This window comes from Mustela nivalis (assembly GCF_964662115.1).
Source record: "Mustela nivalis genome assembly, chromosome: 8".
Lineage (NCBI taxonomy): Eukaryota > Metazoa > Chordata > Mammalia > Carnivora > Mustelidae > Mustela > Mustela nivalis.
Window position 1 is genome coordinate 5586092 of NC_139027.1, and position 12152 is coordinate 5598243.

The following is a 12152-nucleotide window of genomic DNA, read 5'->3' on the forward strand; positions in this document are numbered from 1 at the left end:
GTAACGCACTCACAGCAGGTCCAATCGGCAATGAATGTTTTTCCGCTCTGCTTTCCTCCACTGTGTCGGTAGGCAGAGAGTCGAATTTAATAGGGCTTGGGGTTTTGCCAGCTGGGTGTGTGGGAGGGCAAGGCAGAAACGGGGGCGGAGTGTCTCCTAATGAGAGGTTACAGGGATGGACAAAGGACGCCTGAAGATCACAGAACCCAGATCAAGGTCATCTCTCACGGACTGTGTATATTCAAGTGCACATTTACTGGTATGTAAGTACTGACTGCAGACAATATCAAAGTAAAATAATCTTAAAGATGGGGAAAGTATAAGAATATTCCCAAGACATGCCACCAAAAGTGAACACTCAGGGCAGGGTCCGTCCGCTATCACACACTTAACCTCATTCTTCTGACCGCCATGATCTGTTAGTTCTAGATTCACAGAGAACAAGGCGCTTCCTAGGAATTTTTCTTTAGGTAAAACGAGTATTCGATCTCTAATTAGATTAAGATAGAGCCTTCCAAGAAATCAAGATATTCCTTCAGTTCGTCAACAGAGGACTGTCATAAATGAAGTAGAAACCTACCCAGAAAGAATTCCTCAAACAATACTGAGATCTTACTGGTTCTTCATTATCTCAAAGCACGGCATCTATGTGCTGTATTACCATGTCTTAGCCCAATTCCTGCCATCAAGTTGTCGGTCTATAAACAGAAGCAGCGATGATCACTCATTACCTCATGGCAGACATGAGGACTGTCTTCAGGGAACTCAGAAAATCACAGGAGAGACAGAAAATTTAGTGATATCCATGATACAGAAGAGGCACGTGCAAGCTGGTAGGTCCAATGTGCCATGAGAGCCTGAGAAGGCACTCGCAGCCTAACCTAGCAAGATCTGGTGTCAGGGCGGTGTGCGGAGGGAGGAAGGTTTGGTTTCCAAAGTCGGTACCTCCAGCACGATGAGTCAGTCTTAGCTGGGAGAGTAAAGCGCATCCCAGGCAGAGACCGCATGAACCAAGGCTGGACACAGTAAGAGGGCACGTACCTCACAGCTAGACCCCTCTGTGAGGATGTCAGCTCTTCATCCTTCCGAAACATCCCTGAAAAATAAAAACAGGTACCTTTATCAATTATGGTTTCCAAGAAAAGAATGGCATTTTTCCCCATTCACACTTGCACAGCTTTTATCAATGGAAATTCAAGCTATAATCCCAATTTTTGAATAACTGGTTCCTTTCTTTCTCATTGCAACACAGGTTCAGTCATATCAAAGGAGCATCATGGAACCCAACACATCTAGGTCTGTAGGAGATAAATAACACACGTCAGGGCACAAACCTGACCCTTCTCTAGAGGAAATTATTATTAACTTAAAAATTCTAAAATGCTAGCATATTTAATAGCAAACACTATGACTTTCAAAAGGGGGCATTAAGATCTATTATTAGATGGCTTCAATGACTAATCGGTATTAAGGGCTAGAAGCTCAACATGAAGCAAGGAATGATTTCCTTACCTCTGCATGACTCTGAGGAATGAAAACTGGACTCATATACCTTCTCCATCCATTTCTTTACCTTCTCTCCCCAAAGAGGGGATAGGATTTGCAATTACACAACCACTTACTCGATTCTAAGCCCAATTTAAAGACCAAAGGAGGACTAAATTAAGAGGCAAACACGATCCTTAAAAATTATTTGTAGGTCTTCCGTACCAGAGGGTACAGGACAGGCGATGTATACTGTGGGGCTAAACGTCCCGTGCCAGAAGCTCCCTGGGCCACTACAAGTGACGGGTCTCATGGGGACGCTCCTCCAGTCTGTGAAGAAACCAGAGTCGAAGTTGTGACTCATGGCCCAGACTGTTAGCATTTCCTATGGCAACGTGTCCATCCACGGAAGACATAAAATCCGAACTTACAAATATTTATGCTAAAAACAGATGTCACTGTGTGTATACATTAAGGGATAAGGGGCATGGGGAAAAACATTCAAATATTAATAAAAATGTGACACAAATGAAACAGGGACTAATAACACTTGATTTAGATCAAACGTCCATTTCCTTTATATTTGCCACTAATGTGGGTCCTACAACGGGATCCCATTCCTTTACACTGTTTTTGTCACTGGATCAAGTGTGAAACTGAGATGAAACACTGCAGAAAAATAAATACACTTTAGTGAACCTATGCAGAGTTAAAGACTCCCCTCTCTGACTTCCTCGAATACAGAGTGGAAAGTGAGGGTCGTTTCTCAGATGAAAGTACATTTGAATAGGATTTCTTTCAGTGACAAAAAGTTAATTTCTAAATTCTTACCATCATGAATTTCATAAGCCAAACTAGTGATCTTCTGGGTAATTATCATCATTGGGCTGTGACAAAATAAAAAACACGTATTTAAAAGCAGAAACTTAAAATAATACTTATGATGTATGAAAAAGAGTTTCTTCTGCTTATACAACTACAAAATGCTGACTTTTACAACACACAAAAAGACCTTGGAGGGATTTCAAAGAGATAGTCCAGGGGCTGCTGTGTTTGGGGAAGGTCCAGGAGGAAGGGGGAAAGGAGGGAAGAAAAGACAGGACAAGAGAAAGGGAGGGCGTGGAAGGAGGCGGGCAGACAGAGCGGGAGGGAGGAACTCCTTCCAGCTCAGGCTCCACCCGCGACCCCGACCCCCGGGGTAAGCAGCGCCGCCCGGCCCCTCCCTCGGAGATAGAACAGAGGCTGGGGGGAAAGAGCCCCAGGCATCAGGCATGGCCCTGGCTTCTGGGTTTTGACTTTCCAACATACCATGCTGCCTTTTGCCTCAGCTGACATGCAGGTGGAAAGTGAGTTGGGAAAAGGGGAAAAGGTAGAAAATTAATTGGGTGGGTGAGAAATGTAGAAGAGCACGGGAGGGATGGGGGAGGGAAAAACAGGACAGCGTCCAGCTCGCTGGTCTGGGACCCCCAGGACTAAAGGCCTGTTGAGAGCCGCCCTAGGGACAGTGCCTAAAGCACCCTTTAAAGACGGCTCTGAGTGATGTCAAGTTAAGGAAATGGCAATCTTTTCTCCATAATTTAGGATGTGTAATGGAATGGATAGCTTGGACAGGGAGAATACGTAAATCCATGTAAGAAAGCCACCAGCATACACATTCATCCTTTACTACGTTAGCTTACAGACACTCATATCGCAGAACAACTAATCACAAGGAATTCATTTATATTTTTGGAATTTCACTAAAACCAGGAAATGCCATGTTGCCTACAAGCAGAGCTTGTGAGCTCTGCATGCTCGGAGTCCGCACGGCGTCCACGGCACCAGGAAGGCAGGACGGGCCAACCACAGCGCCAGCAAGCAGCGGGAGGAAGCCCAGACCCCACCACGGAGACCCGGTGCCCTCCCGCTTCCCCCCGCTCGGAGCACGAGGCTGGCCAAGGTCTGCTCTGCCTCTGGACAAACACAAGCATCCTTCAACGCGTGGCCAAGGAGGACGCCCTGGGAGGCAATGAGATGCTCAGAGCCCGGCGCCTGAGAACTTACAGCTCCTTCTCTTCACCCAGCAGACAAGATCTCTCTCTCTTACACGCACATACACACACTCACATGTGTCAGAGGACAACTGCTCTAACAGTGCACAAAGGAGGGGAGTCCCCTTGGGTTCCCTGAAAAGTCAGTTCTTCCTCCTACACCGCTAGCTCTCGGGAGACGAGCCCTCAGCCCACCGCCGCCCCAGCCTGCTAGGAGCACCCAGGAGCTGTGTCAGCCTGCAGGAGGTCTCACGGGCCTCCGAGGTTTGCAAAAACGATGATTCCCACTTCCCTGGGGGCAGAGAATCACTTTTGTCATCCTGCCTCATTCTCACCAAAGAATTATAAAATACTCTTCAGTTCTAAATTCTAATTCCCTCTTTTCCTCAAGACACAATACCAAAATGGCTGGTCAAATAAGGAAGCTTATCCGCACAGTGACATACTAAACTGTTAAGTACAGATAGCTGAGATGTTCCCAAAATACAAATATGTGCTTCCTGTGTACGGGCCCTCCTTGCACCCCAGTGCCCCGGCCGCAGGCTGCCTCCCGGCGTGGAGCTGGGCTGGGAGAACGGGTCGTGGGAGGCTGTGCTGTTCCATCCGGGAAGCACGTCCCTAACAGGGATGGGAAGACGGCAGGGAGCAGAGCTCAATGCTCCCAAGTCTTTCCAAATGTTGCTCCATCCACTTGGACCCCTCTCTCTCTGGAAACGTTCTGCGAGGACGGCTCCTTCTTCAAGTCCCAGCTGTGAGGTCACTTCGTACTAGAAGCCCAATGGACAGCTCAACCACACGTAGCTCCTCAGCCACGATGCCCACACCTGCCCTTCATTTAACTCTGGCTTGTTTGCTTCCTTCCAAATATCTTCAGGTGCATGGGTATTTCATTTATCCAATTACAGTGGCTGTTTTAAAACCTCTCTTTCCTGGGGCGCCTGGGTGGCTCAGTGGGTTAAGCCTCTGCCTTTGGCTCAGGTCATGCATGATCCCAGGGTCCTGGGATCGAGTCCCGTGTCAGGCTCTCAGCAGGGAGCCTGCTTCCCCCTTTCCTTCCCTCTTCCTTTCTGCCTGCCTCTCTGCCTACTTGTGATCTCCGTCTGTCAAATAAATAAATAAAATCTTTAAAAAATAAAAATAAATAAATAAAATCTCTCTTTCCTTTCTAGAAAGTCCATGAGGTAAGGAACCAACAGTCTTTTTCACTACTGAATCCCCGGTGCCTAGCTCAAGACATGTGCTAAATAAATACTTTTAAAATGCCGAATACACAGATTCTTCCAAGTGTCCAGTCACGATCTCTCACTCCTTCTACAGGTTGATCACACTCCCTCCTGCCTGTCCACTCTCATCCGTGCTTGAAAGAATTCATCATACTGTTTTGTAATTCTTTTGTTTACTTTCCTGTCACCACGAAAGTCATAGGCTACTGAACACCAGGAACAATGCTTTATTTATCTCTGCACCTTCAACAACTGGCATACACAAGGGCTCAGAGAACCAACCAGTTTGCAAAAATGTCCCAACATCATTTTATTTCCTTTACTGGTGATCATTAGCCCTGAATGTTCCCTTTGATTTTAAACAGTCCTGCTGCCTCTGGTCCAACCTGTCATGAAATGGGAACGGGGGGTGGCAAATGTGAGAGTAAAATGCTAGAAGGCAGAATTACTACAGAGAGGCACTGCAGAAGTAAGTTCTAAATGAAAGTCAGGCAGTACTACAGTAAAAGGTTCAGTAAGGCACCAAGAGGTAAACAAGAACTCAGAAAAGTGAACCAGGGGAAAATGAACAGACGAGGCCAACACAGGCATGGGCAAGACCAGGAAACAACAGAGTGAGAGGAAGGAGAACCAGTCTCACCTTACTATGCCGAACCCAGGGTGCAAAGCCAATGCTTCTAAATGAGAACAACTCCAATGTTCTCAAAGAGATCACCTGCTGTGGGTCTTCTCCACAGTGCACTTTGTTCATAAAAACTTGTTTGGTAACAGACATTATTTCACTTATACCTTTACTGACATTTTAACTACCTGTTGATTTTGCATCTGGCAGAACCTACAATAGCTCATCCCTTTCCGGGTTCTAGAAAGTCTGGGACCACTTGATTTGAGTCAGAAAGGCCCTCTGGCTTCCCGCAGGGTGGAGTCTGAGGGATGGAGGAGGGCGAGTAGGTGGACGGAGAACCTCCACCGAGTGAGCTCTGGGTCGTGGGTGGAGCCACCAGCACCATCTACATGACGACATCACTGTGTCTGGGTGGACGTGTATTTACCCCTGCTGGCCCTCTTCCAAGAAAGTGGGAAAATATGGACTTGAACTATTCAAAATAAATACTTCAACTGATGAAACAGCTTTAGGTAATATTTTTTTTAAAAGCCCTCTCTTATATAAAGAACTAATAGCGCTATACTTCTTAAAACTTAGAAAAAAAAGGATGCAGAAGTTAACAATCATCTATACGCATCTCTTTTGTCTCTACAGATAATGAGAATAATAGGAGTTAGTTCTATCACACAGAATTCAACCACAGTTAATAGCTGAATTATTAGAAGATGAATACAGGGGCGGGCATTAAGGAGGACACATGATGTGACTGATGAGCACTGGGTGTGACACGCAACTAATGACTCGTTGAACACTACATTGAAAACTAATGATATTTTATATATTGGCTAATTGAACATAATAAAAAAAAAATAAAAGAAAATGAATGCTACGAAGAAGAGTCACTTTCTTAACTGTCCACCATCCCTAGAGGATGCCCGCCCTAAAGACCTGTGCCTACTAATGCGGCAAGCACCTGCCAGGTCAAAGGTCAGTTTGCCACTGCAGGGTGTGAGTCCCCTGGCAACACAGATGAACTGTCATGTCTCCGCCTTAGTCATCTCTTTCCTCCACAAACAGCAAACCCTGCAGCCAAACATGCCCCACACCCTGGATCCCGGAATCCAACGGGAGACGAGCCGGAAAGGGCGAGCCACGCTCATTTGTTCCCCTTCCTCCCTCATGCAGAAACAGGTGCTCAACGAGCACCTACAATAAACCAGGCACTGGAGACCCAAGATGCAGGTCTCGCTGCCACCAACCTCACAACGGACCGGACAGAGATAAGAAACAAATAAACAGATCAATGCATAGAAGGCCAGATGCCACCGAGTGCGGGGCACGGGAACGGAGCAGGGCAGGGGAAGAGGGATTGCCGGCACAGCTGTAATAACCAGCCTCACCCCGAAGGTGACATTTCAAGCGGGAACAAGCGGACAGCTTGTGGAGGTAAGAACGTCCAAGAAGGGGGAAAAGCAGCTCAACAGTCCTCAGGCAGAAATGTGACTGGCCCAGGGAGAGACAGGACCGGAGCAGGTGCGGAGCAGGGACAGGTGCAGAAGCTGGAGACAGGGCGGGGCAGAGGTGGGACCCAGAGGGCTTCAGCAGGGGCGAGTGAGGATGGGCTCCGTCCGAACCAAGCGATGCATGAACTGGAGGATTTCTGGCACAGAGTCACCTGGTTTTAAATGGACGTGTTCCAGCTCTGGGCTGACACAGACTGGGGAACCATGGCGGGATAAAAAGGCCAGGAGGGGATGGTGGCTAAGTAGGCAGGAGAGGGTGATGGCACGTGCAGTCTGCGGTGGAGCCCAGCTGTGGTCAGAGGGTAAAGAGGCAGCGTCAGAAGACGATCTGACCATGGACTTGATGCAGCACTGAGACCCGAGGCCGCCAAGGTTTCTGGACAGAGCAGCTCCCCAGGAGGATGGAGGTAGCTGAGTATAAGCACAGGAGGGCAGGGAGGGGCTGTCCGTTTCGGGCACGTCCGTGTGAGGGGCCTCCCAAACCCCTGGGGGAGGAGCAGACGGGGCCCGGGCAGCCACACAAGTCAGAACAGTCACCCGAACCCCACCACCAGAGGCGATCCCTGCGGGAGCCTAGAAGCATTTCCCTGCCCCCCCCCCCAAGTTATTATGTAAACCATCAAGGTAATGATGCCACCGCTTAGACGAAATAAAGCAGCAGTGTGACGGTATCGTGACACAGCAAGTGTCTGCTGAGACCTTCCTTTAGCAAACACGGCAATCCACCAGGAGCGCGACCTCTGGGGGGCTTTCTCGTTGCAAGGGAGATGACCAGCTATGCGAATAACCGCGGAAAGAAAGTAGGCGTTGAAGGAACGTGCGCAGAGATGAGACAGGGCTTCGAACGGGGAACCTGGCATCGGAGCCATGTGCCCTGTGCGCACACGGGGCACCCCGGGCACAGGGAACAGGCTGCACGACAGTTCCGAGCGGAGAGCGGGGCCGTGCGGCACAGCCCGTGGGAGGCTCAGGGCCTTGAGAAACCCGCAGAGCCCCGAGAAGGGTCATCAGAGTAGGCTGCTCCGCGAGTGTGCACAAGAGCGGAGAAGGCTCAGGGAAGGTGGAAGCCGGACCAGTCAAGCTGCCTAGAAACCTACCGCTCTCGGTAACTTGACCGACGGCAGCCGGACGGGAGGTTTCCTCTCACCAAGCCTAGGTCAAGGTGAGGGAGATGCTCCCTCGGGATGAAACAGGACCCACGGAACATTAAGTTTCAGCGGCTAAATAATTCACATCCGTCCCACTTAAAACACAGTTAGTGGGAGCCGTGTGACAGGAGGGTGAGGGGGATGAGAGTGGGGGTGGGGGGGCTTCTAGATTCGGCACAGGGCACAGAAAGATGCCTACAATTAAGACTCTCAGCTTGAGCAAGGCTTTCCAAAAGGCGTGCACGCAGGGCGTCTGTCTGGCTGCTCAGTCGGTTGAGCGTCCAACTCTTGATTTCAGCTCAGGTCACGATCTCGAGACTGTGAGATCAAGCCCCGTGTCGGGCATGGAACCTGCTGAAGATTCTCTCTCTCTCCCTTGACCTCTGCTCCCCCGCCACGCCCCAAATAAAAACAAAGCAAAACAAAAGGAGTCCATGTGACAATCCCACCTGTAACTTAGACCAAGGAGTCTGTCCGTTATGCTGGACAGGACTGTCACCTACGAAAAGTACTTCGCACCTAGTGAAAGGTATAGCACATACTCAATAAATCCTAGCTGAGTAAGTGGTAATACAATGTTTGTTAAGAATGTGATACTACGTGGGACGCCTGGGTGGCTCAGTTGGTTAAGCAGCTGCCTTCGGCTCAGGTCATGATCCCGGCGTCCTGGGATCGAGTCCCATATCGGGCTCCTTGATCGGCAGGGAGCCTGCTTCTCCCTCTGCCTCTGCCTGCCATTCTGTCTGCCTGTGCTTGCTCTCTCCCCCCTCTCTCTCTGATAAATAAATAAAATCTTAAAAAAAAAAAAAGAATGTGATACTACGTGATTCGCTCTAAAATACATCCTTAATTTGAAGGGGAAATTATGTCATGTACCTCTCTTTTGGTGGATGCATGAAGGTACCCCTTCAGCACTACAAAAATCGACACACTGCAATCAGAACTCATTACCTTCCTGCCAGAAAAATCTGTTCTCGCTTCTGTCTACAAGCTGCCTACAAAGAATGCCAGCATTTGCCTTTCTTTCTTGTGTCTCAGTACCATTTACCGAATAATCAAGAAGGGCTTTCCCCATCCCCACTGGATCTATAATCCCAACATTTCTATTCTGTACCTTTATTTCTTGGATCCCATGGGTCTGTTTCTCTCCTCTGGCTTCATGGCTTTGTCTAATCCTGTGTCAATCCTGTAATATTTAAGTGACTGCTCCTTAACAGTAGCATGTTTTATACTGAAATAGTTACTCTCAAGCCCTTACACTTCTAGAAAAACGTTTCAGTTCATCTCATTTGCCTCAAGACCCCACCTTGAGCTGCCTTACACCGACAGATTAATTTGAGAGGAATTACCATCTTTGTAATACAAAATTTTACCATCTGAATCACAAGATGTTTCTCCAGTTAGTGTTCTTTTATATCCTACCATAAAGTTTTATGGTTTTCTAGACAGAAGTCCTGTGCATTTCCTTTTACATGTACTCCTAGACATATCATAGTTTTTAATAATTGCTTGTGAAACTAGGATCCCTTCTCTATTGTATCTGCTAACTCGTTATTGCAGATATAAAGGGAAGCTATTTAATTATTTTATACTTCTTTATCTATTGTCTTTTTTTTTTAAAGATTTTATTTATTTATTTGACAGACAGAGATCACAAGTAGGCAGAGAGGCAGGCAGAGAGAGGAGGAAGCAGGATCTCCACCGAGCAGAGAGCCCGATGCGGGGCTTGATCCCAGGACCCTGGGATCATGACCTGAGCCAAAGGCAGAGGCTTTAACCCACTGAGCCACCCAGGTGCCCCTGTATCTATTTTCTGAGGCTAGCATGAAAGTCAGCCTTCCTGTGAAAAGAAACTTCTATTAAGAAGTGAGTCCCTTAAGGGCGCCTGGGTGGCTCAGTAGGTTAAGCCTCTGCCTTCAGCTCAGGTCCTGATCTCAGGGTCCTGGGATCCAGGCCCGCACCCGGCTCCCTGCTCAGCAGAGAGTCAGCTTCTCCCTCTGCTCCCCACAACCCCATCCCAACTTGTGTTCTCTCTCCAATAACTACATTCTTTAAAAAAAAAAAAAAAGTGAGTCCCTTTATCTGATCGTTTTAAACTTATCTTGATCTCATGGCTAACTACACACACACACACACACACATACACACACAGTCACACGCACACACAAGTACGCGCACAGTCACACATACACGCACACAGTCACTCGCGCACACACACATGTGCGCACAGTCACTCGCGCGCGGCGCACACACACACTATCAGTTTCCTGTGCCCCATGCAAGTAAGACCGCCTCATACAAAAGAGCTCCCACGTGATTCCCCAGCACAAGCCCCGCCTCACTTCCTCTGCTGCCAAACTCAGGGCTGGAGCGTCGGACAAAGGACCGTTCACTGTATTCAACTCTACCTTCTGCAAACACCCAACATTTTGGATATTTACCCGAATCAGGATCAAGTTATGATCTTTTCTACTCATGTGTTAAACACACCCAAGACTTCTAAATCCCTAAATATTTCATTAGGGGAAGAGTTTGCCTCTAGATGGCTTCTTTTCTGTCCTGTATCCAATAAAAACAAACAAACAAACAAAAAAGTCCTCCCAACTTCATTCAGCCAGATGGCCTCTTGCGGCTAATTTGTCTCTGCCCCATCTGTATCAGTCTACTGCCAATGGTCAAATGCTTCCTCCTCGGGGACATACATTACACATTAAACTGGGAGTCTGATACCAGCCTATCCATCTTTAACGTGCTCTGTTGTTTTTCTCCCACATACTTAAACATTTTAAATGACATTTAAATACTGAGATAAAATTTTAAATTTTAGCAAAATATTTCAAGCCATGTCATAGAAAAAGCTATTTTTAAACCTGCCTTTGGCTCTTACTGCAAACTACCCTCTAATTTGTGGGTCACGTAAGCGGTCCCTTCCAGTAGGATGCCGGCAGCAGCGGTGAGGAGGCCTGCCCTCGTCTGCTCGTGCACAGCACATCTGTCAGCGTCATCGGGAGGATTCCAGGGATGCGAGGGGAGGTGAAGCCCTGGGAAAGAACCTTCCCTAAATCAGTGCGGGAAGCAAAGGGTCCCTCTTTAGAGGACTGCCACGTGACTGAGAAATAAACGTTTATCATTACCACACCAAGTCACTGAAATTGGGCTGTTGCTTAAACAGCAGGGAGCCTATCCCCAGCTAGAGAGGCGTAGTGAACCAGAGTTTAGAACGTCAGGTGAGAGAAAGAAGAAAGGTAACAGCCAGGATCAAATCAGAGGAGGGGTGGGGAGGGCCCAGCGAACAATCTGCCAATCTGTACTCACGCCAACTGCATTCATGACCTCAATTTGGCGACATTGGATTACTTTGTCAATCTGGCCATTTAAAAATACAAGCAGCATGGTATTTTTTAAATGAAGTAGAATGTGGGATCCCAAAATATAAGCTAGAGAGACAGAGCAGTGGTGGCAGAGCCAGGCCTGCTTCGCGCCCCGGCACGCGGGTGCATCGTCCGAGCACTCGAGAAGGCAAATGGGAAATTCCTAACTTTACAGTCTCACCTCCAGTTGCTAGAGCTAACATTTCTGTGATCTACATGCATAAACTCAATTTGTCAGGAGGATGCTTTTTGCTTCTATTTCATTCTAAATGCTTCATTCATTTCTAAATTCATTATAAGGCGAACACTGAAGCTATAAATTTCTCTCTTAGATCACAGAGCTTTGCTCACATTGTATTTATTATTCCCCGCCCCCCCATTCTTCTCACTGTATTTTCTACATTCTTCTTTACTAAGGTATTACTATTACTGATTCAGGAAGTGTCTATGTGCTAAGCACTAAGGAGACCCCGATGAATGAGACCACCAAGGTAACGGCTCCCGGAGGCTTAAACTAGGTGACCTTGACTCTTTTAAGTATTCACAACTAGCTCCTACTTGCATTATACCCAACGACAACATGCAACCTGGCTTACGTCTTCAAATTCCAAAGACTTTCAGTGGCTCAACATATTCACTGATACAGCCCATTAGCTCTTTTTCTATAATATCTATTACTTATACACTAAATCACCAGCATCTCTTCTCCTTTTCTGAATTCCAGGTATATTTCCTTATTCTACTCAACATATCACTAATTTAACT

The 12152-nt window shown here is 47.4% G+C and overlaps 1 protein-coding gene across 3 annotated transcripts in view; it reads right to left on the bottom strand.

Annotated features, from left to right (window-relative positions):
• Positions 1–12152, bottom strand: part of MBOAT2 (membrane bound glycerophospholipid O-acyltransferase 2) — a 115930-nt gene that overhangs the window by 18935 nt on the left and 84843 nt on the right. For all 3 annotated transcript variants that reach the window (XM_082743650.1, XM_082743648.1, XM_082743649.1), the window contains 2 exons: positions 2317–2372; positions 1042–1096 (listed from right to left, as the gene is read on the bottom strand). In XM_082743650.1, coding sequence (XP_082599776.1) covers positions 1042–1096; positions 2317–2372 — 111 coding nt within the window. The remainder of the gene's footprint in view (positions 1–1041; positions 1097–2316; positions 2373–12152) is intronic.